Source organism: Conger conger, chromosome 4 (genome assembly GCF_963514075.1).
Source record: "Conger conger chromosome 4, fConCon1.1, whole genome shotgun sequence".
Lineage (NCBI taxonomy): Eukaryota > Metazoa > Chordata > Actinopteri > Anguilliformes > Congridae > Conger > Conger conger.
This window is the reverse complement of record NC_083763.1, coordinates 19,121,263-19,149,073: the sequence shown is the minus strand read 5'-3', so window position 1 is coordinate 19,149,073 and position 27,811 is coordinate 19,121,263. Positions and strand designations below refer to the sequence as shown.

At 41.2% G+C, this 27,811-nt stretch overlaps 1 protein-coding gene across 1 annotated transcript in view; it reads right to left on the bottom strand.

Annotated features, from left to right (window-relative positions):
- pde4ba (phosphodiesterase 4B, cAMP-specific a) overlaps window positions 1-10,012 on the bottom strand; it is a 109,529-nt gene extending 99,517 nt beyond the window's left edge. The window contains exon 1 of the mRNA XM_061239519.1: window positions 9,956-10,012. Coding sequence (XP_061095503.1) covers window positions 9,956-9,997 — 42 coding nt within the window. The 5' untranslated portion in view covers window positions 9,998-10,012. The remainder of the gene's footprint in view (window positions 1-9,955) is intronic.
- Window positions 10,013-27,811: the final 17,799 nt, after the last annotated feature.

Below are 27,811 nucleotides of genomic sequence, written 5' to 3'. Positions count from 1 at the left end.
AACCCAGACATGCTTTAATATGGAATAATATAGGTCCATAATTAATTTTCATTAGATTTATTTTGACATAGACACAGCAAATCACACAGCTTCCTAGAGCCAGTCCCAAGGAACTGAAGCTCTACTCCTTCAGGAAAGTTCTGCCTACAACTGAGGAGATTTACAATCACAAGACTCCAGTGCCTGTCTATCAGTTGCTCAGGATTAACAAGCCAGTATCAAGAGAAGCAAGATCATGACTGTTTTAACCCTTTATACCCTTTGGATTTCACAGAATTTGCTTCAGGTCATGGATATTTTTAAGAATTAACATGTGCCATTCAATTTCTACCCTCCTGTTTTTGTACTTTATGGATGAGATTGGTTCATAGCACAGAAGCACAGAAAGACTAGGCTATCTGAGAGATCAAGCCATAGATTTGGCCCACAGGTGACATATTTTGAGGGGGAAACCGTATCTGGGTGGGCTCAATGTAAGTAGAAATCTGTAAAATGTAGATTTTTAGGTGGAATCTCCTTTTCCGTATCCTCGCACTTCCCACTAGAGGGCATTCTAAGCCTTGACAAATGCTTCCCAATTCAAATGGTAGTTCAGCACAAGAGTCTTTGCACAAGAGAGACAAACACTTTGTACTGTACCTTGTAGGAGACGGGAACAGCGTGGTCTCAATAACCATAGCGCTGTATGTAGGTCAAACTCGTGTGTTTGTGTTGCACATTGTCGTCAAACTACTTCTGACTCGAGAGATGCTGCTTACTGGAATGTCCAGTTTAAGAGATATTATGATATTATCAACAATATTGCTTATATTACCATTTTACATGTTTTTATTAGATACATGATTAAAACAAGGACTATTTCAATATTTTACTTCCATATCTTTTTTGTACATATTTCTGTACATATGTTCTCTCATTAGAAGAAATCAAACAATCAGTATTGACATTTATTTACCAGCAATTTATGATATGCTCTGAATACAGAATAGCTTATTAGCAAGAAATGATTTCCTATAATTGGTTCAATTGCCAGCACAAATATTACTGTGTGTGACATACAGCTCTTTTTCTCGTAAATTGGGGGCGATGTCCCATAGTGTACAAATCAATTGGCTATTGGCCTGAACAGAATCTTTCCAATATAATATCTGGGCGGCATCATTGTGGCCTTGAGTTTACAGTTGGCTATAAAATCAGAACTTACTGAGCATGATGGAGAACGCCAAAAACATAAATAGATAACAGACTTTGTTGTTATTTTGTTGTCAACATATGATGCCAAATGGAAGTTTATTTTTAAGCTAATGACAGAAATGTTCAGCATACTATAAACAGTGGCAACATTAGCAAACATAAAAGGCATGAAGGAACAAGCCATTTGAAAGCATGGAAGCAATATTATGCAATTGTAAAGCCTTTGGAAATGTACTCTATTTAAGGGTATATTCCACAGAAATTTCAGAGGTACATACTTCAATTATCATGAGGTATGAAATTCTGACAAAATATGTAAATGAGCTCATTTATATACTTTATTCAAGATGAATATCACAAATTCAAACATTTTTGTAGCAGTAAGATATCACTGTATATTCTTCTAGATTCTAAATAAGACATGTTTAAAGACATTTTTTATCACCATAACCTGTTTGTCATGTTTCCCGATAAATTATGAAATTTCAGGATCTAGCATTGAGATTTGTGATGCTGTACCAACCCCTAAATCCTATAATATGAAAATAATTAGCTCAGAACACTCTCCTGAATATGGAGTAAAGGTTTGCAAAGTTTCATAATGATAGGATGACTATGCACTGAGAAAAAGTCCCATAAAATCAGGTTTTGAGAAAATCGAAGACAGTGAATAATTCAACTAATTTCACCATACACATGGCGTAATCATTCAAAAGGTGGTATTATCCAGAAAGTTGAATAGTTGAGGGATGATTTGCAGCAGTAAACAGAAAATGTGACTGAAAACGTGATTTTTTTCAATGGAACAGATCCTTAAGGGTACTTAATGTACTGTCATCATAAAGGAAATAATGACTGTGGGTTTGCTTTTCTACAGAGCCTTTCAAAACAGAAATAACCAGCAGTCCGGCCTGCATCGCCGAGATGATCAAATGGGCTCTTCTGCCTTATAAAGGCAACACACAAAGCTCAAGGTGAGCGTGCGATGACTGCCCAAGAACAACACCCAATGCGGTGAATACCGTACACTGTTTACAAGATAGAGCCATGCAGGCACGCAGTTTGCCTCCCTGCTGCAAATGCAAACATGGAGAGGAAGGAGCAGGTGAAATGAGAAGAGTGTTAATGAGATAGAGACATGTGTCAGTTACAATGGAACAACAGATGAGCTGAGAGCAGCAGAGTTACATTAATTGTCATAGGCTTCAGGAAGCACATTGTTGTTGCCACCTAAAGCTAGATATTTATTTGTTGTTGATTACAGAAGAAAATAACAATTATTATTTACTAATATATCAGTAAACTTATAACTACTGCATCGAGTCCTGACTATTCAATCATTGCTACAGTGTTATTATTTTTGCATCTTTATTAAATGACACCAATATAAAAAATTTTCGTGACAAAAAGGCTATGTGAGCAGAGAGAGGCAGGATAACAGGGGAGAGCTGAGTGGAGAAGATGGAGTAGTTAGCAGAGAGCAGTGAACACGGAGAGAGACAGAGTGGTGCGTGGTCTCCCTGAATATAGCCTTCCTGTGGGACTGGAGGAGCGTGTGTGCACACGCGTGGGCTATTTCTCATGTTGGGAAGAAACCTATGAGTTCAGAACAGAGAACACACGCACACACACACATACACACGCACACACACGCACACAGGGGGTGGACCTGTAACCTGTATGTGGGCAACTGAAAGAGTTCACATGTGCCACTGATAGCTCCTAAAACAGCAAAATAAGACCCAAAGGCAATAAAGTAAGGCAGGGCAGAAAAAGAAGGCCACCCTTATAAATCATTTAGCGACAAGATACATCTCTCCTCCCACTCCAAAGCAGCTATAAGTAGAACATGGACAGATGTGGGAGCACCTGGTGAATACAGCTGCAGCCTGTCATCTGTCTGATTTGACCTTTATGAAAATTACATTTTAAAATGAATGGGGCTCAGTTAATAAACACAGGTACGTTGTATATAACAACATAGCCCAGAGTGTGTGGTGTATATATAATATAGCAAAGGCCACAGGAGGCATGGTCCATGTACCTGGGGAAATGTTCTGGGGGGAAAATCATTGTGTGCCTTGTGTAACTCCTCTAAGATACTGTGCAGAGCCAACCTGTCGGGTTGAAGAGCCCTACAGATGGGCTTGGCTGCTCCCCAGAGACAAGGCAGTGATGCACTGCTCCCCCAGCCAAACAGCCAGGCAGGCCAGATAAACCCCAGTCCCAGAAACCACGCAGAGAGCTTCCTCTCCGATAGCACACATATTAAATTAAATCCTAATCATTAGCTCCTGCTGGTATGCTCCCGAAAAGGCATTCACCCATAAAAGCCATAATGTGCAATACACCTTAATCCATTAGCACATTTCACCCCCTCCCCACCCACAGGAAGTGCACTGATCTACTGTACTTCTCAGTGCTTCGTGACTGTGCGTATCTTCTGGCAGCAGAGTACGGGTTCAGCTGAGTCCATTTTACAGCTGGCATAATGTAATTTTCAGCTGAGTTTCCATTAAAAAACTTTTACCTGAAGCAACGTCCCTATTAGACCGGCTTCCCTCGAACATCTCGAGTGGCTCACTGCGCGCCTGCTATCCTACAGATATATGCTCCATTCCAGATAACTTGTAATTAAGACCTTTCTGATCAGGAATGATTCCTGGAATGGCCAGTTAGCTCGTAATTATCGTAATTACTGAGTCGGAAAGTCGGGAAACATTTCTCAACTCCTCGTTGCTAAGCAGGAGGAAATTGACGTCATTCAAACGGGCTGGATTGTTGAATACAGAGCAACGGCAAACAACTCCTATATCAGATTTTATATCCATTTTTACTGTTCCCAATCACCAGTGTATGTTAAATAGCAGCTCTGAAGGTTTTAGTGCTAAGAAAATGTCAGCGACAGCTTCTTGCCAGCCGCCATTTTACTAATGGTTGCTACGAAGTAACCACTGGAACGCTCCGAGCCCCGTAACCCGGACCTCCCAAGTCGGAGCTACGAGTTTCTGAGGTCACAACGAACGCAGCAATATTCCTGGGTGTGCTAGAATGCCAGCGCTTGCCGTGGGAGAGAAGTCTCGGGGGTGAGGCACAGCAGGCCAGAGGGTAGCCCAGAGAAGGAGGGTGTTCTTCTGAAAGGTGTCCCCTGCCTCCTCCCCTTCCCCATTCAGGCGTCAGCGGTCCGCCCGCGGCAGTGGCGCGGGCTGCGCGGTACACCCACACAGTAAGCGGCAGCCGGGCCACACGTTTCGGAAGAATGCACGTGCTAGCCTGCACCCTGCCGAGCAGACAAAGGATGTTCCAGTTGCCTGCCATAAAGATTGGCCTACGTTACCTAAAAAAGCGCAAGAAATAGAGTACAAACGTGACCATGGGACTCCGTTGTTCAGATCTATTTCTGTGATTTTCTTTATAAATGTGAAAAGCTGTATCAGTGTGCAACGTTAAAGAGGCGACGGTCGCTATGACACGAGACTGACAGAGGAACAAAAACGGGACCAGAGCATACAGCTAATGTCACATACAATGGGCTCCAGAATTATTGGCGCCCTTGATAAATATGTACAAAAAGCTGCTGTAAACTAAATAATAATGGTTATTGACATAAACTTCATTTTACAACATGCATAAAGTAGTGAGCTTTATTAATGATTCAATGGAATCAATGTCAAGTCTTACATTTTTTCCACTATTATTGGCACCCCTGGTTTAATACTTTGTGCACCCTGGGCCACAAAGTTTTACACATGTTTTTTTCCTTTAATTTGTGATTGAAACACACATTTGGAGTGATTTTTGACCATTCCTCCATGTAGAACTTTTAAGATATTCTTAAGATGTCCCCCTCTTCAGTTCAGATCACAGGTTTTTCATAGTATTGAAGTCTGGATTGCCATTGCGATGGTTTTTGTTTTTACTTAACCATTTCTGTATGGCTTTTGATGCATGCTTGGAGTTATTATCCTGCTGGACAATCTACTTTTGACCAAAACACAGCCTCCTAGCAGAGGCAACCAGAATTTCTGTCAGGATTTCCTGCTACTTTGTTTAATTAATTGTGCGATTGGTTTTACATGGTGCCCCTGGACTACTGGAAGCAAAACATTGATAACCTAGTGCCATATTTGAGAGTAGGTAGCTACAAGGTGCTTCTCCTTGTATGCATTCCATTTTGCTGCCAAACATACCATCAGTATGTGTCACAACGTTCAATTTTGGTCTCTTCTGGCCATAGACCTCTCTTCCCATCATAATTCCAATGAGGTTTGGCAAAACTCAAGGTTTTGATTAGTGTGTCTGTAAAGGCTGTCTTTGTGCCAATGAGTTTGTTAGTATGGAGGGGATGATATGCACTTGCATCCTCTTCCTGACAAGTTTGCAACCATTCCATATGTTTTGCGCCTTTTTATTATTGCCCTTACAGTGCTCTACATACATAAGTGGTATGTTTTATTGTACCCATTATGGTACTTGTGATAATCAATTACCATCTGTGTCTTCTGAATTGACACTTCTTTAACTTCTCCCATGCTGATGGTTGACAAAGGGATTTTGCATGCTTATTACCTCATTTTTTACACTGTAGTGAATCAAAAAGTGATGGAATGACACAATACAGTTATTTTAGACTAACTAGATTAGATAAAGCAAAATTGCACTGGCAATATTAATTTACAATAATTGTTAGGTGGCAAGAATTTTGCCACCTGTGGTTTTCAGAAAAAACGTGATGACTAAATAAAAAACATTGAAACATGAGAATAAATGTATTGAAATAAAAGTGTATAGTTTTCCCATATGTTGAACATAAAATATATAGATCATTATCCATATTGTCTATCATATGCAGCCTTTTTTCTCCATCTTTATTAAGGGTGCCAATAATTCTGGAGCCCACTGTTTGTTCTGTGTTAACCTAGGAAACTGCTGAAAACTCACTACAAAACTCCAAGGCACTCAATCCAATCAAAAAAAGTTTTAAAAAGCCTTTATTATTTGGTATATGAACATTGACTTAATGTACCATGATGAAGGCATGAGCTCATGACACACATTGTGCTTTTCGATGATGATATACCAAATAATGAAGGCTTTTTACAGCCTATTTCACTGGAGATTGAGTGCCTTGGAGTACTGTAGCGCTGTCAGCCTCCTAATTTTCTTTTACATAGTTACAAACCACATTGTGGTTCAACACCTCTTCACGTTGACACTGTTTGAAGCCAGAGCAGCGCTTTCGTTGAAATACTGCTGAAAATTCACCTTCCTCAAATACAATTACAAACGTCAAAGTGGCAACTCTGTTCTGTGTGAGAGAGAAACCCACATGACCTTCACTAGACCTGTGACAGGGCCCAGGGGCACCTGCTGCTAATCTGCAGCTCCAGCTCAGTGGCCCTGGAGGATATCAGAGCCTCATTAAGACCTTTTGAAACAGGGCACTTCTTCATGCACACCCGAGAACAGAAACAATTCAAAGAGAGCCTTCCCATAGCAGCTCTTTCCAATCAACATGCGTTTGTCTCTGGCTTTTCCAGCAGAGAGACTGTGGGATGACTGCCTTGTGAGTAATTGAACAAGGAGGCAGGAAATGAAGGTCTATGTGTGTGTGGCGTGCATGTGTGTGTCTGATGCTGTCTGTGTGTGGTGTGCGTGTGTGTGTCTGTGAGAGTCTGCATGCACGTGTGCGCGCATTTGCGTGAGTCTACGTGCGTGTGTGTGGTGTGAGCGTATCTATGTGTTCGCAGTCTTCCTCGAAGGCCGAAACAAAGTGCTCCCAGCCTTTCCTCTGTTCCTTTACTCTGAAAGAACGTAGTTGTACAGCTCTGTCCTGATTTTACTGCTGTAAGAAACGACACAGTCCATTCACACAGAGGAGAAGCTTCTTCAATGCAGCTTCCCCGTCACTGTCTGTCTCTTTAGGGCCGGCTTCATCAGGAAATCTCATTTATCTGATTCATACACCCAGGCAGCCGAGTGATGAATGCAACCTTCAAACCTAATTGTATCCAGGAGCGTCTCACTCTTCAGTTTACACCTGTGGCTATGGCATGGCCAGGCTTCTTTCTAATCAACAAATAAAATACAGTTTTAATCCGCTTTATACTGGCTTTTAACATTTATCATTTATTGATTCCTTATCCAATAACAAAATCAAGTCAGTCCAGAAGAAAAAAAGTCACAAACAATGATTTAAGGCGAGTGTAGACAATTTTAGCAAACATCAAATCATGTAACCATCTGACAGTTATCCAATAGCGTTTTATAAATCTTGAGCTGGAAGATAAGGAGTGTGAAAACTAAATGCGCAATCAGATCTGGCGTTTAATGTAATTGCCACGTGAAAAACTGATTTAACATAATTCAAACAGTGTAAGCAACAAGCAGACCATACAATTGAACTGCTCACACAGGAATATCCCATGCAAAAGCAGGTTTGAGAATGCAACTGTTCCGACTGCCCAGAGTGAATTGAGGCAGAGCTAGGCCCAAGGTCTGTTACTTCCTCATTTAATCGACCACAGAATAATTGGATTCTTTGTCTGGTCAAAGCTGGCGGTAAAGCAGCGTGTAATCGGCCGACATCACGGATTATCCAGGTGATGCCCCGGGAAATAAAGGAAAGCCTAGCATGACACTACAGGACAAATCATTCTTGCAGTAATCCCAGAATTAATCCAACTCACTACTCGGCCAATTGCTCTGAGGTTGAACTGAACTGAATAGCGGCCCCTGTAAAATTAATATTATGTGTGCTTTATACATGTCTGTCTCCTGGTGGATCTCCCATGCCACAGGGTGCTCACCCAGGTCATGAGACCTCTCAGACAAACAGATGGGGTGCAGGTAGTAAGGTCGGAAGGGGGATGCTAGATCTATTCAAGACGGCCCAGGTTTGGCGCCTCGAGGTTTGCGCGCATCTGTCCAATCATAACAAAATAAGCCAGTTGTGGTTACTATGGCAACGGCGTCAGGCCACATTTCCATACAATTCAAAAGAAGGAGAGTGGAGCGTTGTGGTCTAAAGACAACAACAAAAAACAGCCACCCTTCTGCTTGCTACATGTTAAGATAATTTCATCTCCTGTTGTAAGAAGGGGAAAAAGTTCTGCCAAGATGCAATCTTGGGAGGTAAGAAATTGTGCAGTCACTGACATACATAAAAAGTGTCGAGAGTGGTGCCCTGGTAATGTACATCCATCTCACCAAGAGTCACTTGAGGACAGTGAGGGGAGGGAGCAGGCAGCGTACGTGTGTCTAATGACTTCATCTCCATCAGCGCAGCCAGTATTGATGCAGCCAGATAAAGAGAAGAAAGCCATTTTGTGGCACCTAAGTCCCCCCTGCTCTGTGAATCGGATTGAAATTGCGAGTGCTCTGTGTGTAGCGCGCTGGTGCAGAGCAGACCCCCGGACATGAGCTGAATTGGTAATAGGCCATCATCCTGCCCGGCCTACGTGGGGCGGCAGGACTTTATTTAATCACGCCCCGTCTCTGACCGGCTGCCATACACTTCTGTTCCACTTAAACCCAATCAGATAATAATGCTCCCCGTTCCCTTAATTCCTGTTGTCCCCAATTCAGACCGCTTGCCGCCTGGGCACCCCCGGTAATCCCACAAGGACTGCCACAAAGCCTCTTTCGCTACAGTCAATTTATTCGGGGCTGACTGCAATATTTCCACGTTTGCCTCCCTATGTTTTTTGTCAATCCAACCGAGGATGAATAATTCATGACATGAATACATTGTGCTGACCCTGGTGGTAGGTTCAGGCATGTGCGGAGTATAGAATATGAGGGGGAGGTTTGAGAGTAGGAGCGTACCCTCGCTCGTTCTCTCTCTCTGACTAATTCCAGGGCTCTGTAAGGAGACACCCACAGACCCAGCTCTGATTGTCTCTCAGTGCTGATAGAGATGCCTCAGACAATTCGAGAGAGAGGAGGCAGTGACGGTAAATCGCTTTCAGCGCCCCACTTTCATTCGCTGGGCTTTCCTGCTCCTGCCAATCCATTTCAGGTCCCTGTTAAAGAGCTGTGATGACGGGGCTCTGTGGGCACCTGCGAGTAGGCAGGCCCGAGAGGCATTGTGCTTGTGGGTGATGGATGCGATGCGATGAAGGAGAGAGCAGACCTGAGTGGACCTGTGTGGACTGAGAGGAGCCAGAAGCTGAAAGAGCAAGGGGCTAAGAGAGGAAAAATACATCTGGTTGAGAAACACAGGAAGATGAGGAAGATGGTGGAGTTGAGACAGAAACACAGATGGAGCTGTTACACATGCAGGGTTGACACAGAGAAGCACACAGGAGGATGAGAAACATGGTGAGGTTAAGACAGAAACACAGATGGAGCTGTTACACATGCAGGGTTGACACAGAGAAGCACACAGGAGGATGAGAAACATGGTGAGGTTGAGACAGAAACACAGATGGAGCTGTTACACATGCAGGGTTGACACAGAGAAGCACACAGGAGGATGAGGAAGATGCTGGAGTTGAGACAATGTGCCATCCAGAAAACTGTTAAGGAAAGGCAACCGTGAGGCAGAAACCATGGCTACTGTACAGATATGCTTTGCCAATTAGTGATGTTTCCATTGGCAGTTGTCCGTTTCAGAGATTGAGCACAGGGCTATGACTAAGGAATTATACTTTTTATTTATATTCTCTGTACCTTGCCATCAGCTTTGATATCCTGACTGCGTGAAGTATGGCAGTTTTGGAGTAGAACAGGGGGCACACTTGCAGTTTGTTGTACTCACATCATTGGGAGAGACAGTCAGCACACTTCTGCTCTTCCTCATGTTTCTCCAGCCAGCTCTGCCAACACACCTGTTTCAGAACAAAAATAGGAGAAGACCTACTTTCACTAAGCTGTAAAAGCGCAATACTGGTAATCAGTTTCTCTGAATTGGAAACCATCTCCTAAATTACTTGAGGTACCTGCTACTCCATCTGTCGACAATGATAATCACTGTGATAATTATTTTTACAGTTTATCACCTTGCCCAAGTACTGAGGCAGTCTGTGAAGGACGGACTAATTATTATTTGTTATTAGTACAAAGTAGATTTAGTAATTTTCTCTACAGGTTAGGCAGAAAGGACTATGCTTGGTGAAACATTTGTACTAAGAGACTAACAGAAGAACAAGTTGTTTATCTTCTTCAAGCTTTAGACTCATCTAAAATACATTTTGACAGGTCACAGTTGATTCACAGTGGCAAGCTTTAAATTAAAACTAAGCTGCCATGCAATTTGTCAGCTTTTAATCATGACTCGGTATCTGGTTTCATTGCTAAATGGAGCAAAAATATAAACTCTTGTGTTTTTCCTCCAGTAGACATAGCATATTCCCTCATTCTTTTAATTAAGTCTGTTACGAGTGAAATGACAATTTATTGCTTCATTTAAGTCATTCCAGACCAAAGGGTTTTAATTAAGAGATAAACTTAATGTTTTGAGCACTGAGAAAATACATATTCCTAAAAACTGCAGATGTAAACTCTGAAGAGCAGCCAATGCATACAAAAACAACCCCAATTGAATTAGCACAAAATACCTCACAAAATAGTATTCACATCCTTGATAAAGATTATAAAAGACTATGACAGTTTTTCACAATCACTTTGACCCTAATCTCACAAGCTTGTGCACAATTTTCAAAACCTTAGACACAACACTCAAAATGGTAAGCACTTGTAACACAGCCCGTTCACCAGAGAACATCCAGAGAATCCGACCCTTCCTCACCACCGACTCCACTCAGCTCCTTGTCCAAGCAATGGTCCTGTCCCGCCTAGACTATTGCAATTCTCTGCTGGCTGGCCTTCCAGCATCTGCTGCAGCCCGTCTGGTATTCAGTGTTCTCAGACATTCACGTCATCCCCCTGCTTAGCAACCTCCAGTGGCTGTCTGTTATGGCTCGCATCAAATTTAAAACTTTGGTGCTTGCGTACCAGGCAGTTAAGGGATCAGCCCCTGTATATATTCAATCACTTATCAAGACATATACACCAGCAAGACCCCTCCGTTCCGCCAATTTGTGCCGTCTGGCACCTCCCCCTTGCAACACCTGCACTTCCCGCTCACGTCTGCTGTCTGTCCTGGCCCCACGGTGGTGGAATGACCTCCCTGTGGATGTCAGAACGGCAAAGTCTCTGACCTCTTTCATTCACAGACTGAAGACTCATCTCTTCAGGCTGGACCTTTCTCTCCCTACCTCACCACCATGATTAGCCTTGTGTATGCCACAAACTATAATGGCACTTATATAGTAATATATAGATATTGTTGTGTTTTGTATTAGCTATTGTATGTTGTACTTGTGGTATTCTAGCTGCAAACCGTGGTATGCTAGTTGATGTATTCTTCAAGGGTTCCGATTGTATCTGTATGGTCACGCTAGGACTCGGAACCATACTGTCCTCTCGGTCCTGTGTTTGATCTGCACTTCATTGTACGTCGCTCCGGATAAGAGCGTCTGCTAAATGCCTTGTAATATAATGTAATAATGTTCAAAACATGCATTGTGCATTCATATCTTTGAAGAAATCTTGCACTTCCAAATTCATTGGTTGAAATTCCTAATTTTTCATGAAATACTAGAGGAACATTTGTTTAGATCTCCCACATAAAAGATTCACTGTTTACTTGTTTTTACAATACTTTACTATAACATGAAAAAATACTTGATACATGTTTCAATATGGTCTTTTTGTGGCTCTAAATAAAGGGAATAGTGGAAACAGTAGAAGAGAGTAGAATCACTGAAATCATGGATGGTGCAGTGGGTAGCACTGCTGCCTCACAGCAAGGAGGTCCTGGGTTCGCATCCCAGTCAGCCGGGGCCTCTCTGTGGAGTTTGCATGTTCTCCCATGTTTTTTCATGGGTTTACTCCAGTTTCCTCCCACAGTCCAAAGACATGCAGGATTGGCTGATTGGAGAGTCTAAATTGCCCATAGGTATGAGTGTGTGCGTGAATGGTGTGTGTGCCCTGCAATGGACTGCTGACCTGTCCAGGGTGTATTCCTGCCTTTCGCCCAATGTATGCTGGGATAGGCTCCAGCCCCCCTGCGAGTTGTACAATTGCAAACAAGCATTTTTTGATACTTTTTAGAACTTTTTTTAGAACTTTTCACAGCACAAGAACACTGTATTGATAATTTGTTTTAGATCATTGTTCTACAATTGACACAGAAAATTCTAGTGCTGGTGCTTTTCCTTTGAGACATGTCCGCAGTGGTTTGGTGGTTTTAATCCATTTTGTGAATTGAATGAACTGACAAGCTGCATGTTGGTGCAGAGAGTTGTATGAAGAAGTGATTTTTTAGCAATTGTAAAAAACTGTAATCATAGTAAAAAAATGATAGGTACAAAGTGGGAAAAAATCATGAACTGCAGTGAAAGACTCTGTCCTCTACCAGGACAAGCCCCTCACCTCTAATAAGAGAAACAAGGCCACCTCTCGGAAGGAGTACTTGTCATCTGCCATTCCATTGACCACCTCCTCTTCCTCCTCCTCTCACTGCTTGATCTCTATTCTAACACGGATCATCTGACTGCATGTTGACGCTATGTCGCTGCAGGTGGATACACATCCTTACTCCTGCTCTTACCACTATGTAAAATCAATCATCAGTCATTTGACCACCATCTTAAACGTACGTGTCAAAACAGGTTGAAAACCCCTGTGACAAAGGATGATGATGCAATATTACTTTCAATGATAATGTGGTAAAATTGATCCTGTTCCAAAATAATTGGTGTCAATAGACTTCATTATCCTAAAAAGTAATCAGTGGAACATGGAATGTTGTAATAGTAACCAGTTTCCATAAAACTATGCTTGAGAAGTAATGTTACACTTACTTATAATTTTTTGTAGTTGGATACATTGGTAGTTAGATGCATTGTAATGCATGGAAAGACAATATTTTCCAAAGAGTTTCATATCTTTATTTTCAGCACAAACTCGGCTACAATAATATGGCAACAGTAAGTAGGTCAGAATCATATGAACCATATGAGTCATATCTGAACAGAACATGGGGAAGCAGTTGCTTACAAAATAAACTAGCGAGTTGAAAAGATCATTTAGGCCTACTTTATTTTTATAGAACAAAAATATCATCGAGTTTCATGCATGCCACCTTTTATGGCTTAGAGTGGCACCACTTTTAGAAAGACCACAATTGGTGGCCGATACTTGCTGGCGCTAGCAGGGCGATATCCTACCTATTTCACATCTGACCAAAACATTACAAAAGTCAGTTAAGGGAAAAAATATCCTCGTACAGAGCGTTCCCAATATTGTGGACTGGAAGGAGACTGAAGGAGTTTTTAGCAATTGTAAAAAACTGTAATCATCCTCTACCACGTAATCCACCCCCCCACCTCTCTGATGGAGTACTTGTCGTCTGCCATTCCATTGACCACCTCCACTCGTCTTCCTCCTCCGTCCCCATGTAAACAATCAGAAATGTGTGGCATTTGCGATACTATTGTGACATATAGTATATTTGGAGGAGGTATTACTTGATCAAATATTTTTTCCTCTACAATTACATTAATACAAAAGATTTTACACATGTAAGATTTTAATACAATTTCTGCTCATACAATATTAGAGAGCATTGAACAATGGCTGATAAAAAAAACATTCAGGTCGTTGCACAGTTTTATTCTGCATCAAAGCTTAATGTTTAAAAACATTTTTTAATACTATTTTAAAGAACTAAGAATAGCACGGTAAAACAGTGGATATTTCCAATATCCCAGTCATTCTACAAAACCTGCCAGCACAGCAGGTGAAACAATTCCATCTCAAATCCCCTACAGTTTGCAGGATAGAAATGAAGTGAGGTTTTGTGGTCAAGTGAAATAAAAATAGAACTTTGTAGTCATAATGCAAATTGCCAAGTCAGGTGCAAACCCAATGCCGGCAGGTCAGTTTGGGTGCAGTGACTGGGACATTCTTTGCTTGTCATTTCCACTCTCCCATCGCAGTCACCTGCACTCTGTATCTTTTTCAAATGTGCAGCTGAAATTCTGCAATATTTTTACAACATCCTCACCATTGTGCAGCATGATTATTACTACACCTGCATCACACTCAAAATATTAAAGTACAGGTAAGAATACAGGCAATTGCTTTTAGGTCGAATATAGTAATGCATATAAATATCATTCCGGCGGGGGTGGCTCACAGCCTTTATGGACTATTATTTTCAGCATGAATAAACAACCAACACAGTTGTCGAATTTAGCACCAAAGTCTAATTTTGTTTTGAACAGGAGGGAAATCACATTCAGACTAATTGCTAATGACCAGTGCCACTCCAACTAAATAGATCAAAGTGTGGGAAAACTGAGAAATTCTGGAATTAGAAGTCATAGAAGCAATGATTGACAGAAGCTATCTGACATTATTCTTCAGTCACATCCATAAAGACAGTCCCACCAGCCATTCCGTGGTGCTATGGCACACAATCAGTCAAGCTCTGCTCACTAAACCCTTTAATTCCCTACACCAATAATCTCTCTGCCCCAGTTCTAATCATGACCATTTTTAAAATGGACACAGTAAAGAAAATTTAGAGGTTCATCTTCAACCTCATTTGTGACATTACAATCACGATCATCACCAACATTATTATTATTCTTACTGTAATATCTGAAACAGGGATTGTAAAAACCATGGCTTACAGAAGCAAAGCACCACAAGGTTATCTAGGATTGCTCAGCTGTTACCATTTACACCCACCCTGCATAAAGCAAGGACATAGGATACGGTGTGCTTTACAGCTGCACTGCTTACAAAACCACCATCAGGCTGATCGGATTTGCACATAAAAACAAGCTTTTCAAGCAAGAACAGTGTCCCCCAAAGGAATGAATGATTGCAAGCAGATGACCTCAAGCTGATTTTGCAAACAGCCTCACATTCTGATATTGAAATGGAAGAAAACATAGTTCTGAGAATGTACCTTTAATGATATTGTATTATTGTGAAACTGTGCATGTTCACATGCTATATTTGACTGTGTGCACATACTGTACCAACTCACGCACGCAGGGAGGCAGGCATGCATGCGTGCACATGAGCAGAAAGCAAGTCAGATTGATGTCATCTCTAAAATGTTTATCATCATATACAGTGCAGTCCGTAAGTATTTGGATAGTGGTATAATTTATCTTCTTTTGGCTCTGCACATTTTAAATTAAACAATGAAAATGATTGCGCCGACTGTCACCTTAAATATGAGAATATTTACATCCATATCGGGTGATCCGTGAATGAATTACATCCCTTTCTATACATCTTAGGCCTTTAAATTCCCTGGGAAACATCGATGAAACCCCTTCATCCTCTCCGGTCTTGTGCCCTCCGCTCCAGTTGTTGCCATGCCAGCCCTTCCTCCTTCTTCTCCTGTTCTGTGGTTCTCCTCCAGGTGGCTCTAGGTCTTCCTCTCTTCCTCCTGCCTTGTGGGTTCCAAGTTAGAGCCTGCTTTGTGATAGATTTGTTTTGTCTTCTGAGTGTATGACCTATCCAATTCCATTTCCTCCTCCTGATTTTAATTTCTGTTGTTTCTTGTTTGGTGAGTTCCCATAGGTTGGCGTTTGAGATGGTGTTGGGCCAGTATATTCCCAGTAGGCGTCGCAGGCAGCGCCCTTTCTATAAATAGTCCCCCCCATTATACCAAGTGTAATTAGACAGTTGGTTTCTGAGCTGTTTCTGATTAGTCAGGTGTATTCAATTTCTACCTTGATTCTATTTTTGGCTTGTAAAATTAGCAGGAACAACAGGCGAAACAATAGGCTTACTGAAACAAACTGTTTGGAACATCATTAAGAAGAGAGCACTAGTGTATATTTGAGATCATTGCCCTTCTAGAGGATGAAGAACTGTCCAATAAGATGATTGCGTAAACTTCAGATTTAATTCTGTTGCTGCTATCAGTAGTTACATTATCAATGAAGGCAAGTGAGTCAGTACCTGTGACAGCCTTACGTGTCAAAACAATAACACCTCCACCAGGTTTCACAGATTCGGGGGGTACTTTGGTTCTTGGGCAGTTTTAGCAAACTTTGCTCTTGCCCTCACACTGATATAAGTCAATCTTGGTTTCATCTGACCACAAGACCTTTTCCCAGAAAAGGGAAGCTTTTTTAGGTACTACTTAGTAAACTGTAACCTGTTCATCCTGTTTCCGCAGCTAACTAGTGGTTTGCAGTGTACCCTCTGTAGATAGGTTTGTGAATCTCCTGATTAATGATTCTGATCTGTTAGACAGGTGTTTGGGGGGTTTCTTAGGTCATCAACTGTAGAGGTCTTCCCTGGCTTACCAACCTCTTCGCAATTACTGTCTTTCTTCTTAATGAAGTTCCAAATAGCTTGTTTCCGTAAGCTTATTGTTTATCTCTGACTGTTTCTTGCTTATTTCTCATTCTTAAACTGGCTTCCTTGTTTGTCATTGGTATGGCTCCATATAACAGAATCCAATCTTCTAGATATAGATTAGACAAGACTAGATATTCAAAGCCTTCTTATACCCGTTCTTGAAACTTAGGCCTATATTAAAAATACGAGCTGCAAAATGATTTTCTTGAAGTAAAGAATGCACCACTGATTTAAAATTAAATCCAATTCCCAGGTCGTCGGGACCTGCAGAATCCTGCGCTCATTTTAAGTGACTGCATCAGTACCTGCACTAAGCAAGTCAATGAATACTCCTGGAACCCTAAAATGGAGGGACTATGTATAAAAAGGGATGTAATTCCTATATGGATCATCATGGATGTAAATACCCTCAAATTAAAGGTGAGTGTCTGCACTTTAATCCTATATTCATTGTTTGATTACAAATCCAGTGTGATAGAGTACAGAGCCAAAAGAAGAGTAACTGTGCCACTGTCCACTGTCAAAAGTCTTCTATGTTTGCTGATGTGTAATAGCCACAATGTGCACATAACCTAACATATAATTTAACCTAATAATGTAATCATTTATATGTCCAGTCTGGAGACAGATATTTGCGGTTCTAAAAGAACAAATTATTCTAGGTTGGGAGGTCAGCTTAGGCCCTACAGGCCCAGGCACCACAAATCGATTAACAACTAACTCTCTGTCAGCTCTGTGTTGTCTGGACTACGATACAGGCCACAGGGAGACAAGGATGTGAAGCTAGCTTTAGCATACCCCAAGGACAAGTGCATGTTTTTTGGGAGGAGGACCTAGGAGGATTCTCTTAACAACATCGCTGTATACTTGCCGCCATGCTGATTAATTTGTAAAACCTCCAATTACAATGGATGCTGGTATCTCACCATTTATCTTTTCCACAATTTTTTAAGTTCACCATTTCAGAAATCCAGCACCATTATTCTTTAACATTCTGTAACAACATGGGTGAATTTTCCCCCTTTAGATAACCTTACTTTGGATTTCCTTTTGAATAATGTTATAGGGATAACTATGGCTAGGTCATCTGCCTAATGGTACCTTCTTTGGTTACAATACAAATTGTTGTTTTCTAGGTTCACATTACAGTAGTATAATCAACACTACTTACTTATTATTAACGGGCCTCTGTGCCCTTAATAGCATATTTTTGCATTCCTGACAGGTTCACGATTCATTAGACTAATTTCTAATTGCTGATGAGACAGATAGCGGTATGTGTCAATTTACTCCCTGTGATGCATAATGTTTTGAAATAAAGTGAAAATAATTGAAAGCAACAGGAAACAAAATCTTTTACTGTTTGTTTAAAGTTTTTAGCATTACTGTAGATCTGCGCTACTCAACTCTACATCTTGCGGGCTGCAGTGTCTGCAGGTATTTGCTCCTACCGTGCGCTACACCACCTGATTTCACTCATTATTTTACCTGCTTGGTTCAGATAATAAGCCAAGTAGTGAAATCAGATAGTGTAGCGCGTGGTAGGAGAAAACATCTGCATACTCTGTAGCCCACAAGTCGTTTCTGTAGACACAGTATCACTTTGAAAAAAAAAAGATCTCACAGGCAATTTGAGATTTCAAAAAATGGGAGGAGCTGCCACCAGACATGACATTGGACAGACCAAGCCACAGAATACTGTGTGAGCACCTTGGATTCAAAAGAAGACTGGAACACCCACTGTTTGTAAGTTTTTGACAAGGGTACAGCAGGTACAACAATCTTCAGAAACAGGCCCAAAAACCTGTCTTATCAAAGAACAGGACAGAACTGCACTCAAACTTCCACAGCTCTTTGTTCTTATAAATACTCCCTGACAAGCCATTTTTCCACATAAAATGTGCTGAATCAATATAATTTACTCTTACCAATAATGTCAAATATTATTTTGCAACGGCAAAACCATAACCATCTGTTGCTTCAGAAATGTACACCAAGGTCAGAGCCACCATATGAATAGTTTCTCAGCAACAAGCAAATCCTGAATCACTGAGGAACAGGCTGTACAAACAATAAAATCCATGCAATACTATCTGGCTTACCATGCATTCATCTCCACACCATCAGAGCAGAGCACTTCACATAAGAGTGATCAGGTTTTTCTCTGTGAGAGGTGGTATAATTCCATCACTGTTTCATAATCTACTCAACCTGACCAAATCCTGGTTTATGGATTTGGATGATGTCACAGAGCCCTTGATGGAATTACTCATACTGTGTATATAACAGGATATTACCTCTCTCTCTCTCTCTCTCTCGCTCTCTCTCTAACTCGTACCTTCTCTGTCTCTCACTCTGTCATTCTCTCACTCTCTCACAATGACTTTCATCTTCTCCATCTCTCACTGTCTCTCACCCTCTTTGACTCCACTATCTCTGTCTCTTCAATGAAACCACACTCCTATTGCATTTTAACACAAAACTGCAGCGGGACAATGATTTAGTACAGGGATTGTGTGTTTTTAGGAGCTTTGGCAAGCTAAAAAGAGGGTGAGAGGTAGAAAAGGCACAAATTGGTCACAATATCTGTGGGAGCAGGCGGGAATGGAACAGAACCTTCGCGAGAGCGGGCGGGAATGGTCAGAAATGTTGTGGGTGTGGACGGGAATGTGATGAAAAAAGCAGTCCCATGCAGGGTTCTCCACCAATGTCCAGTACGTCACAACCAACCAGTATTGAACCAAGCCAATGTTGAAAAGACAGGTTCTTTCTTAGGAAGCATCTTAGCGTACAGCTGCCGATATTTACATAAATATACCGTTGGGTCAAGAAAGTCTTTTAACAAATCTTTTAACAAGAGCTGATCTATAGTTTTACAAGCAGTTTGTAAATCACATCAAGGTGACACACTAATTATGAATTCCATAAATGTATAGGAGGTGTCAGTGTAAGCTGTTCAGAATTCTAACAACGGCTGACACCTCCTGATACATCTACAGAATTTAGAATTCTGAGCACATTAACTGATGAGTACACTCTACCGGCCCACTTCAAGCACTGGACTGAACACAACTAATAAACTGTGGTTGTGGCAGAGACTATGCCAGAAGCCCTTTGGTCATGCATGATGAAATAGGCTATGTGACATGTCCGGGCACATGCACTGCTCATGAGTGGGAAATGCATAATTCCGGGAACTGAAAACAGGCACAATGTGTTTTTATACCAAGCTTAACTTCATGTCAGAACTGGCCAAACTGGCACTTTGGAAAAGAAGAACCACACTCTCTCTCATCAATTAGCCTGCTGCTACGGACAGGGCTTCCAGTCTCTTGCGTTTGTGGTTTTGTTGGTTTTCCATGCAACAGACATGCAAAATTACACACTCACTACAGATTACACTGAGAAATATACTTCCTTGTTTGCTTCAAATGAACGAGCCAGTTTGTAACAATGGTGATACATAAAGGCAACTGGATGAAATGTAACATTATTAGATTAGTGTGCAGTCCCTGCTCACAAAAAATAAAATATCAGCTTTTTCTGAGGAATTGATGAGAAAGAGGAGACCACAGAGGATAGCCACCACAGAGGCTATGTGTAATAGTGGAAGTACAGGAAGCGTGCTGAATTTCTTGCCTATGAAGAAATGACTTTTAAAAAAGTCATATTTTTTCTTTAGTTCCTTCTCCCATTTTGTGTTTTGCTAATTTTAGCACTTTCCTCAGTTCTGCCTGTAATAGCTGATGCCTTGACAGATTTTCCACTTAGCCTATATAAGAAATCCACTATAAATAGAAACAGAAATGTTTAAGAGTGAGTCCTTTATGTCAAAAAAATAGTTCTGCCATATTTGGTTTCATAATCATTATGAAATAAGTTCTCTGCGCATGCAGTTACTGCTGCCATGCTGATGCCGCTGGGTCTAGGCAGTAGAAACCCTGGCCTAGAGTTAAGCCAGCATAAAGGCAAACTACATTGTCTCCGCTAGCCAGCTGTCAAGCTGAATTAGTAGAAATAAAACAGAACATGTACAGAAAAAAACTTGCAGACTTTGGTCTTGTCTAAACGGCGGGAACCCGGTACCATAATGTGGTGTGAATGGGTCAAACGCACGTATAACCCGTGTTCAATATACCATGTGCGACAAAGGGATATTACAGTAGTCTCTCTGTCTCTCACTCTCCTGTTTCCCTTATTTATTAGTATTCACTGCAGGCTTACAAGGCCACAACTGTCCTCCAGAACTTATTTAACATACCTTTAAAAACACATTGCAACAAAATGAGCCATCAGTGTTTAATCCTGCTCAGCTAATAACTTTATACATAAAGATTACTTCATTTCCAGCAGCTTTTCCCTCATGAGCTTGTGTAGATTTCCCTTAATGATTTATTTTCATGACAGGGATTTGATACAGACCCTTTTACGGCCTTTGTAAGTGATGTGTCAGACAGGGATTAGTCCTGCCCCTGGCCTTACAGCTGGGTAGAGGGCAAAATAAATCAACAGCTGGTAAAACCATGAGTTAAGGTTAGGTTAAGGGCAGCCTGTTCTATAAGCAGTTTGATATGACCATGAATAAGAAATAAGAAGCAGCCAATTGCTGACAGCATAAGTACCAACATCGAAAACAAATAATGTTATTAATCCCTCTCACTCTCTCTCATTCACACCCACACGCAATCACACACACTCACACAAATACATTTTCTGAATTTATTTATTTTCATACAAATGTCCTCATCCAAGGTGACATGAGGTAGGCTACATGCTATGATATCAACATAATGGGAGCCTTCCTTAAAGATGCATTAGCAGTTCCTCATCCAGGATTATAAGTAGTAACACTATAATTATAATCAATCAGTTCAATTCGCCAATATCCATGCCACATTGCTGTTCAGAAAATTGATTCCCAGAGGGAATGGAGAAAATATCTGATAAAAATAAAATTAGAGCAATAAACAGAAGAGTGAAAATCCTTCACCAGAGTACAACCATCATTTTTTGTACTGTGTGCTCTTGACCAACCATCTTCATTTGCATGTGTATACCTACACAATAAAGCAGAGATATTCTTCTTGAAAATCTTCTTTAAAAGTGCTGTAGTGAATCTGTTTTGGAGTAGCCAGCTCACCACCATTGTAACCGATGCAGTTGCTCACTGCTCTAACGTCTATTATCTTGTTCTGCTTTTCACTTCCTTTCCCACTCAACCCACTGTCTGACACACCAAATCGACACCCAGACACACAAATGTAAGTGAGAAATGACTGCCCGTTTCGAACAGACACATCTTATCCGGGTGGGGATGCTGGTCTCCAGGGTGTGTCTTCACTTCTCACTGGTTTGAGAGTTTTGATTAAAAAGGACATCCAAGACAACCAAGGCAAAAATAAATAAATATGAACACACACACATCTGGTGGTGTTTTTCCATGTCTCATAGTCACACAGTGAACACAGTATTAAGACCTTCATTATCAGCTTATGTTTTGGCGCAAAGCCATTGTTCCTTATATAACTGCACAGCGGCAGTGTAAACTGGATTGCACAGCTCTGTGCAACAGTTTACACATCGCTGGATTATCGCTCTCCCTTCAGAACAGGATGAACGAATCAACAGCTTTTGACAAAAGAACCCACAGGACGTGGTTAACTGGCATTACTTCTGCTCAATTACTGTATCATTTAGATGAAAGCAGAAACTGTGATCCTCCTGGGAAGGCCAGAAAACTGTCTGTTTCAGTGCAACATCTCACCATGACAACTGAAAACCAACAGCAGTCTTGGAGAGCCTTCATGATACTTGCATCGATCAGTTTTACATAAAGGGTGCCAGATCAAGGTATAAACATTGATGTGGAGTAGCGCTGCTTTTTTTAATCCGTCATGTATCATGCATCTATTATCTTGAATGTGCATTCAATGTACTGTGAATGGGCATCTAGCACCAACATTTTATTCCTTTCCTACAAATAGGACTAATAAAATTAAACCTAATGGCCAGAAACATTTCCACTGCAGCTCACACTCCTATGAATGTGGTTTGTTATTATGAAATCGATTCCCTCCAAACCCACAGTATGTAGCACCGCAAGTCAAGTCTAGCATTTCAAATTCTCAGTATTCTAGAAGTCCTGAGCTGCTGTTAAACTGTAAATGGAAGCAGTGGCCTAGACTGGTAATGCTCTCCCACTGAATCCAGGTCATTATTGCGACAAGCAACAGGGCCAGCAGAGCCCATAGCCTTGATTGCCGCAGTGAACCATCAATCTTGGTCACACTCTTTCAGCTGTCAAGAACAAATGAAGAAATATCACAAAATAGTGGTTCCACATAATTAAAGAGTCACATTACCCACAGCGAAGACGCTCACTGAACTCATAAATGTAAACAAGGCCCTGAGGAGAAGTAGGGTTCAATGCTTCTCAGCCATTTTTCTGCTGTAGTCTTTGCATTTATTGATTTTGTATTACACCCCAAATTCAGTGATTGCTCTGAGAGTTTAAATATTAGAAATTATCCATAAACAGCTTGCTGCTTGTTACACGTCTTCCATTTATTCTAGATGGGAGGGTGATTTAAACATTTATGAGGAAAGTAATTACGTGCAAGCATCCCCACATGATCCTGCTATATCTGAATGGTTTCCTGTTCCTTCCACAGGGAGGAAGTCGGACAAGGAAAATTAACATAAACATCTTCCTGTGGGAGTCATATTGTCCCCTGTCAGCCTGGCTGACTGTGCCCAGGTGCCTGGCTCTATAACTAACCCAGCCAAATCTGGACTAGCCACAGCCAAAAATGTCAACTGTATTGAGCATCTTTATGGATGGGTTTGTGTCTTTCCTTGTCAAGTCTACAGTCAATTTTTTGGAGAAAAACTATTTTTCTTGCCTTCTGCCATTCTGTCTGTTCTTCCAACCAACTTCTGGAGCTGTTCTTAAACTCCTCCACTCTGCCACATCCCAAATCCTGATTCACTGAAGGAGCGTAATGCACCATTCCTCACATAATCGCGCATTGAAGGTCTTCAGACTCCATTGACTATGCAAGCTTGGTTGTAGGCTGTAGTGTGAAAAGAAGCAGGCTAATGACACCATGTGTTTTGTACAACTACAGATGGTTACATTCCCAAACTGGCATCAAATGTAAATTGTTCATTGGAGAAAATGTTAAAGACAACATATTAAATCATGCATTTAAATATAGGGAGAGATGATAGAGGAATATAGTGTTACCCTAAGCTACAGCTAAAACATACTTGATCTCAAAGTGCTCCACCTGGTAAGTTCTGAAAGCTGGAGAGTGACCATCATTCTGTCATCTTCTGCAATGCTCATAAGAACGCGTCCATGAGCTGATGTGTGAAGTAAATTCTGGCTTAAAATTCAGTCTATAAACAGCATCAAATGCTTCATGTCAAACATTCCACCTTTCTTTCTCAACTTTATTTTTAACACTTGTACACCAACCAGTGTAGAGGGTAGGGTAGGTCTCCTCTACCAGGGTAGGTAGAGGAGAATGGCCAGACTGCTACACGAAACTACACCTCTTTGCATTTGAATGGATCTGTAATTGAGGGGTGGGACTAGATTCAGGTATAAATTATGCTGATACAGTATGGAACACATTTGGCGGCTAAATGGCTTTAGGTCATCAAGGGTCCAAGGTATGAAATGAGCCTCAAACATCATGCTGCTGTCAGATATGGAGATATGGTCCTTTCCTCCAAGTTTGATGCCTTGATGTGTTTGGCTGGCTTGGTGCTCGTCAGTGGCAGTGATGGTACTGTACAGTATGCTGCAGAAATCTGCTCTCCGGAAAGGACATGGGCCTGTTCAGTTTTTTGTTTTTTGTTATCCTGTAGTGACTCCTTTCCCTGAAGAAGGCTGTTGTACATAATGACCACCGCATCCCACCTGGTGTTGCACGGAAGATTCTTTTGTTGTATTTTTTTGTTTTTTTCTTGAAGGTACTTCATATTCTGTGATTATCCTTCACATATTTAACAAGTGAGGAGCCCTTTAAAGGGGGCTTTGGAAGCCCATGATGTCTCCCAGCAGCAAGTTGAAAGAATAAGCTGCACAGGCAATTTCTGTTACATGTGGAAAGGCTTCTTCAACTCAGCCCCAGGCTACCTCCAATTTTGAGGTATTGTCTGTCACAACAGAAAAAACTTTGCTGGGCCAAGTTCATCGATTACCCTTTTCAATTCTGCAATAGAGCTGCCTGTATATTATAACCTGCTTTTATAGAAGCCAGGCACAGGTGTGGTGACACTGTAATTGATGATGCCTTCACCACGCATATTTGACCATCCATCTGATTTAACTGAAGCAGTCAGCTTTCTTGGTTGTGTCTTTCACTATCTGTAGAACTCCTGCAACAGCTTGGTCGACAAAGCATGTCTTGTTGGAAGGGAGTAAGAAGGAAGCATTAAGTTATCTCTTCCAGTAGACTGTATCTAAGAGTGAGAGTGGCCTGTTGCATATATGGCCCTAGCCAGAAGTTCACAGGCTTTTTGGTCTGTGTTTCCACCACTCTGCATGCCTCCTTGAGGTTGTGAGCAGGTACATGCTTCTGCATATGAAGACAGTCCTGGATTACTTTCAGCACTTTCAAAGGCATGACCTTTTTCTTAGATATTTTAGTGTTTTCTTTTTCTTGCAGATGGATAAGCATGGAAAACAAATTCCCCAAATTCTGGATCATTAAGGAAAGTTACCAGGAAAATTCCATCGCTTTGCAAACTTAATGCACGCACACCTGGGTTGCATAAATTAATCAACCCAGGACGTGAAAGTGTGCTTCTTTCCAATCGCTTATTTTATCCTTCCTTGTCTCCTTGTTAATTGACTGACCCGGGAATCGAGTTCCACCATCTTTAAGGACATTCAAGCCTGTTAATTGAAGCTATGAGCTAGGGGGTGCTGAAATAATTATTGAGCAAGAAAACATGAGTGCATGCATTGCGGAAGTAATTTTTTGGAATGGGTAACATATTAATGATCAACCTGTGGATTCACCTCTTCCTTTCTGTATGGCTGTAATTGATGTGGTTTCAAACTGATGTTTGAAGGAGCAAGGACATTCCACTTGCCCAATTCATGTTTTCACAATGCCTCCATTCTCACTTCCTTTCCTTGTTTTCTCCAATGGATGGAGCCAGGGGAGAGGAAAAGAGGCAAGGAAAGGAAATGAGGAGGTATAAATACTCACTTTAAACAAAAATGCTGGTAAAAATGAAAATTCCTGCATCTCCATGTGTCCAGCTATTCTGTCCCACCCATTTGAAACACCACATCCCGCATGTAACAGCTTGTTTTCAATAATTTATTTCACAATACCATCAAATACCCCCTTTTGATTTGAATCATCCTTAATACTCATGCACATGCACTGCCCAGGAAATCCTTTGGACTTAAGGTTTAATAGTTGATGATGAATATGAAAAGCCACAACATAAAGAACATCAATACATTGTAGGATTAACTCGTAAGGATGGCTGTGATAGAATCAGATGCTTCTACTCAGTTATAATCCATTGGAGGCACAATGTCATCAATGTGATTATACAATCTCCATTGATCTCTTCAAATACAAGAAAGCTTTACAGTTCTGAGATTCATCACCAATTAATCTGCCATCTAAGATTTCTGAAAACACTGACCAAGACCAAACAAAGCAGAAGTGAACTTCCATACAATGCTATGCTTCAATACCCTATAAAATAAAAACAAAAACAATAGAGGATCTCATTAGGGCATTATGCAAATTTTATTAAACTTTTTGATAGCACTTTTCCCTCGATTGCATTCCTGTGCATTCCTGTACTGTACCTTATAGGTTCAGATCTACATTTTCCTTGTCATAACGGACTGATTACATTACACAATGCCACAATTACCCAAGACAAGGGTAGTGTAAGCTACAGTATGATACATTCTCAACACCACACTGTATATTTAGACAGTAATAGTGCCTCTTTTCAAAGTGGTGTACCTATAGATATTCTGTGAACCAACGGCACATTGACAGGAAATGTCACTGTACCCTACAAACTGATGCAGAACACTGCACTTGCCAAACAGCTGTCAGAATCACAGAACACCGTAGACCCATCCCCATAAAGCGAAGGGGGTTGGCACGGACTACACACAGTGCATAGAGATACACTGCCGCATGTCAATATTTAACTGGTCCCTAGGGTTAAATGACAAGGATGCCGGGGTTTGCTGCACTTTACTGGATTATATTACAGGAGACCATGACGATATACCACAAACAGTTGCACTGTACTATGGCATCAATATTGTCTTTCCAAACAGACACATTTCTGTACAAGTGTCCTATACACTCAGTGAGCAATTTTTACTTATTACGTCTACTTCTACTTAGAGGTTTGACATATTGTGTGTTCAGAGATGCCCTCTTGCATACCACTATTGTAATGCATGTTTATTTGCGTTACTGTCACCTGTCAGCTTTGACCAGTCTGGCCCTTCTCCTCTGACCTCTCTCATTAACAATGCATTTCTGCCCGCAGAACTGCTGCTCACTGGATGTTTTCTGTTGTTCACACCGTTCTTGAGATACTCAAACCACCTTGTCAGGCACCAACAATTATTCCACGGTCAAAGATCACATCACGAGCAGCTTGAGATACTCAAACCACCTTGTCTGGCACCAACAATCATTCAACAGTCAAGGATCAGCAACCCCACAATCTTGTAATCAACATGTCAGGCAAGATGTGTTGCACATCAGCGAAAGACAATTTCCCCACCTCACAAAATATGACTGATGTCAATGTTAATGTGTGTATGTGTGGAGACACAAACAACTGAACCAGCATGAAATGGAGCACAGCAGATGGAAGGATTGTGGACACAAAGGAATGTGCAGGAAAATCTTCGCTGAGATTATCATGAATGTGGGCCTGGAACTTAAAGATCTGTGGGTGTGCAGTGAAAGTATTTCAAGTGCCATAATTACAACATGGTGTGTACACAGCGTTCACTATTCATTAAGCACAGAACAGCCAAGAGGCTCGCAGCCACTGATTTCCATCTCTTCACCATATTCATATGAAAAGCCCAATGGGAAAATCTCACAATCCAGCATGTTATGTAAGCGGAAGAAAATGCCATTAACCAGAGAGAGTGAGATTTAACATAAACAAACAGGAATCAGTTGGAAAGGATGTG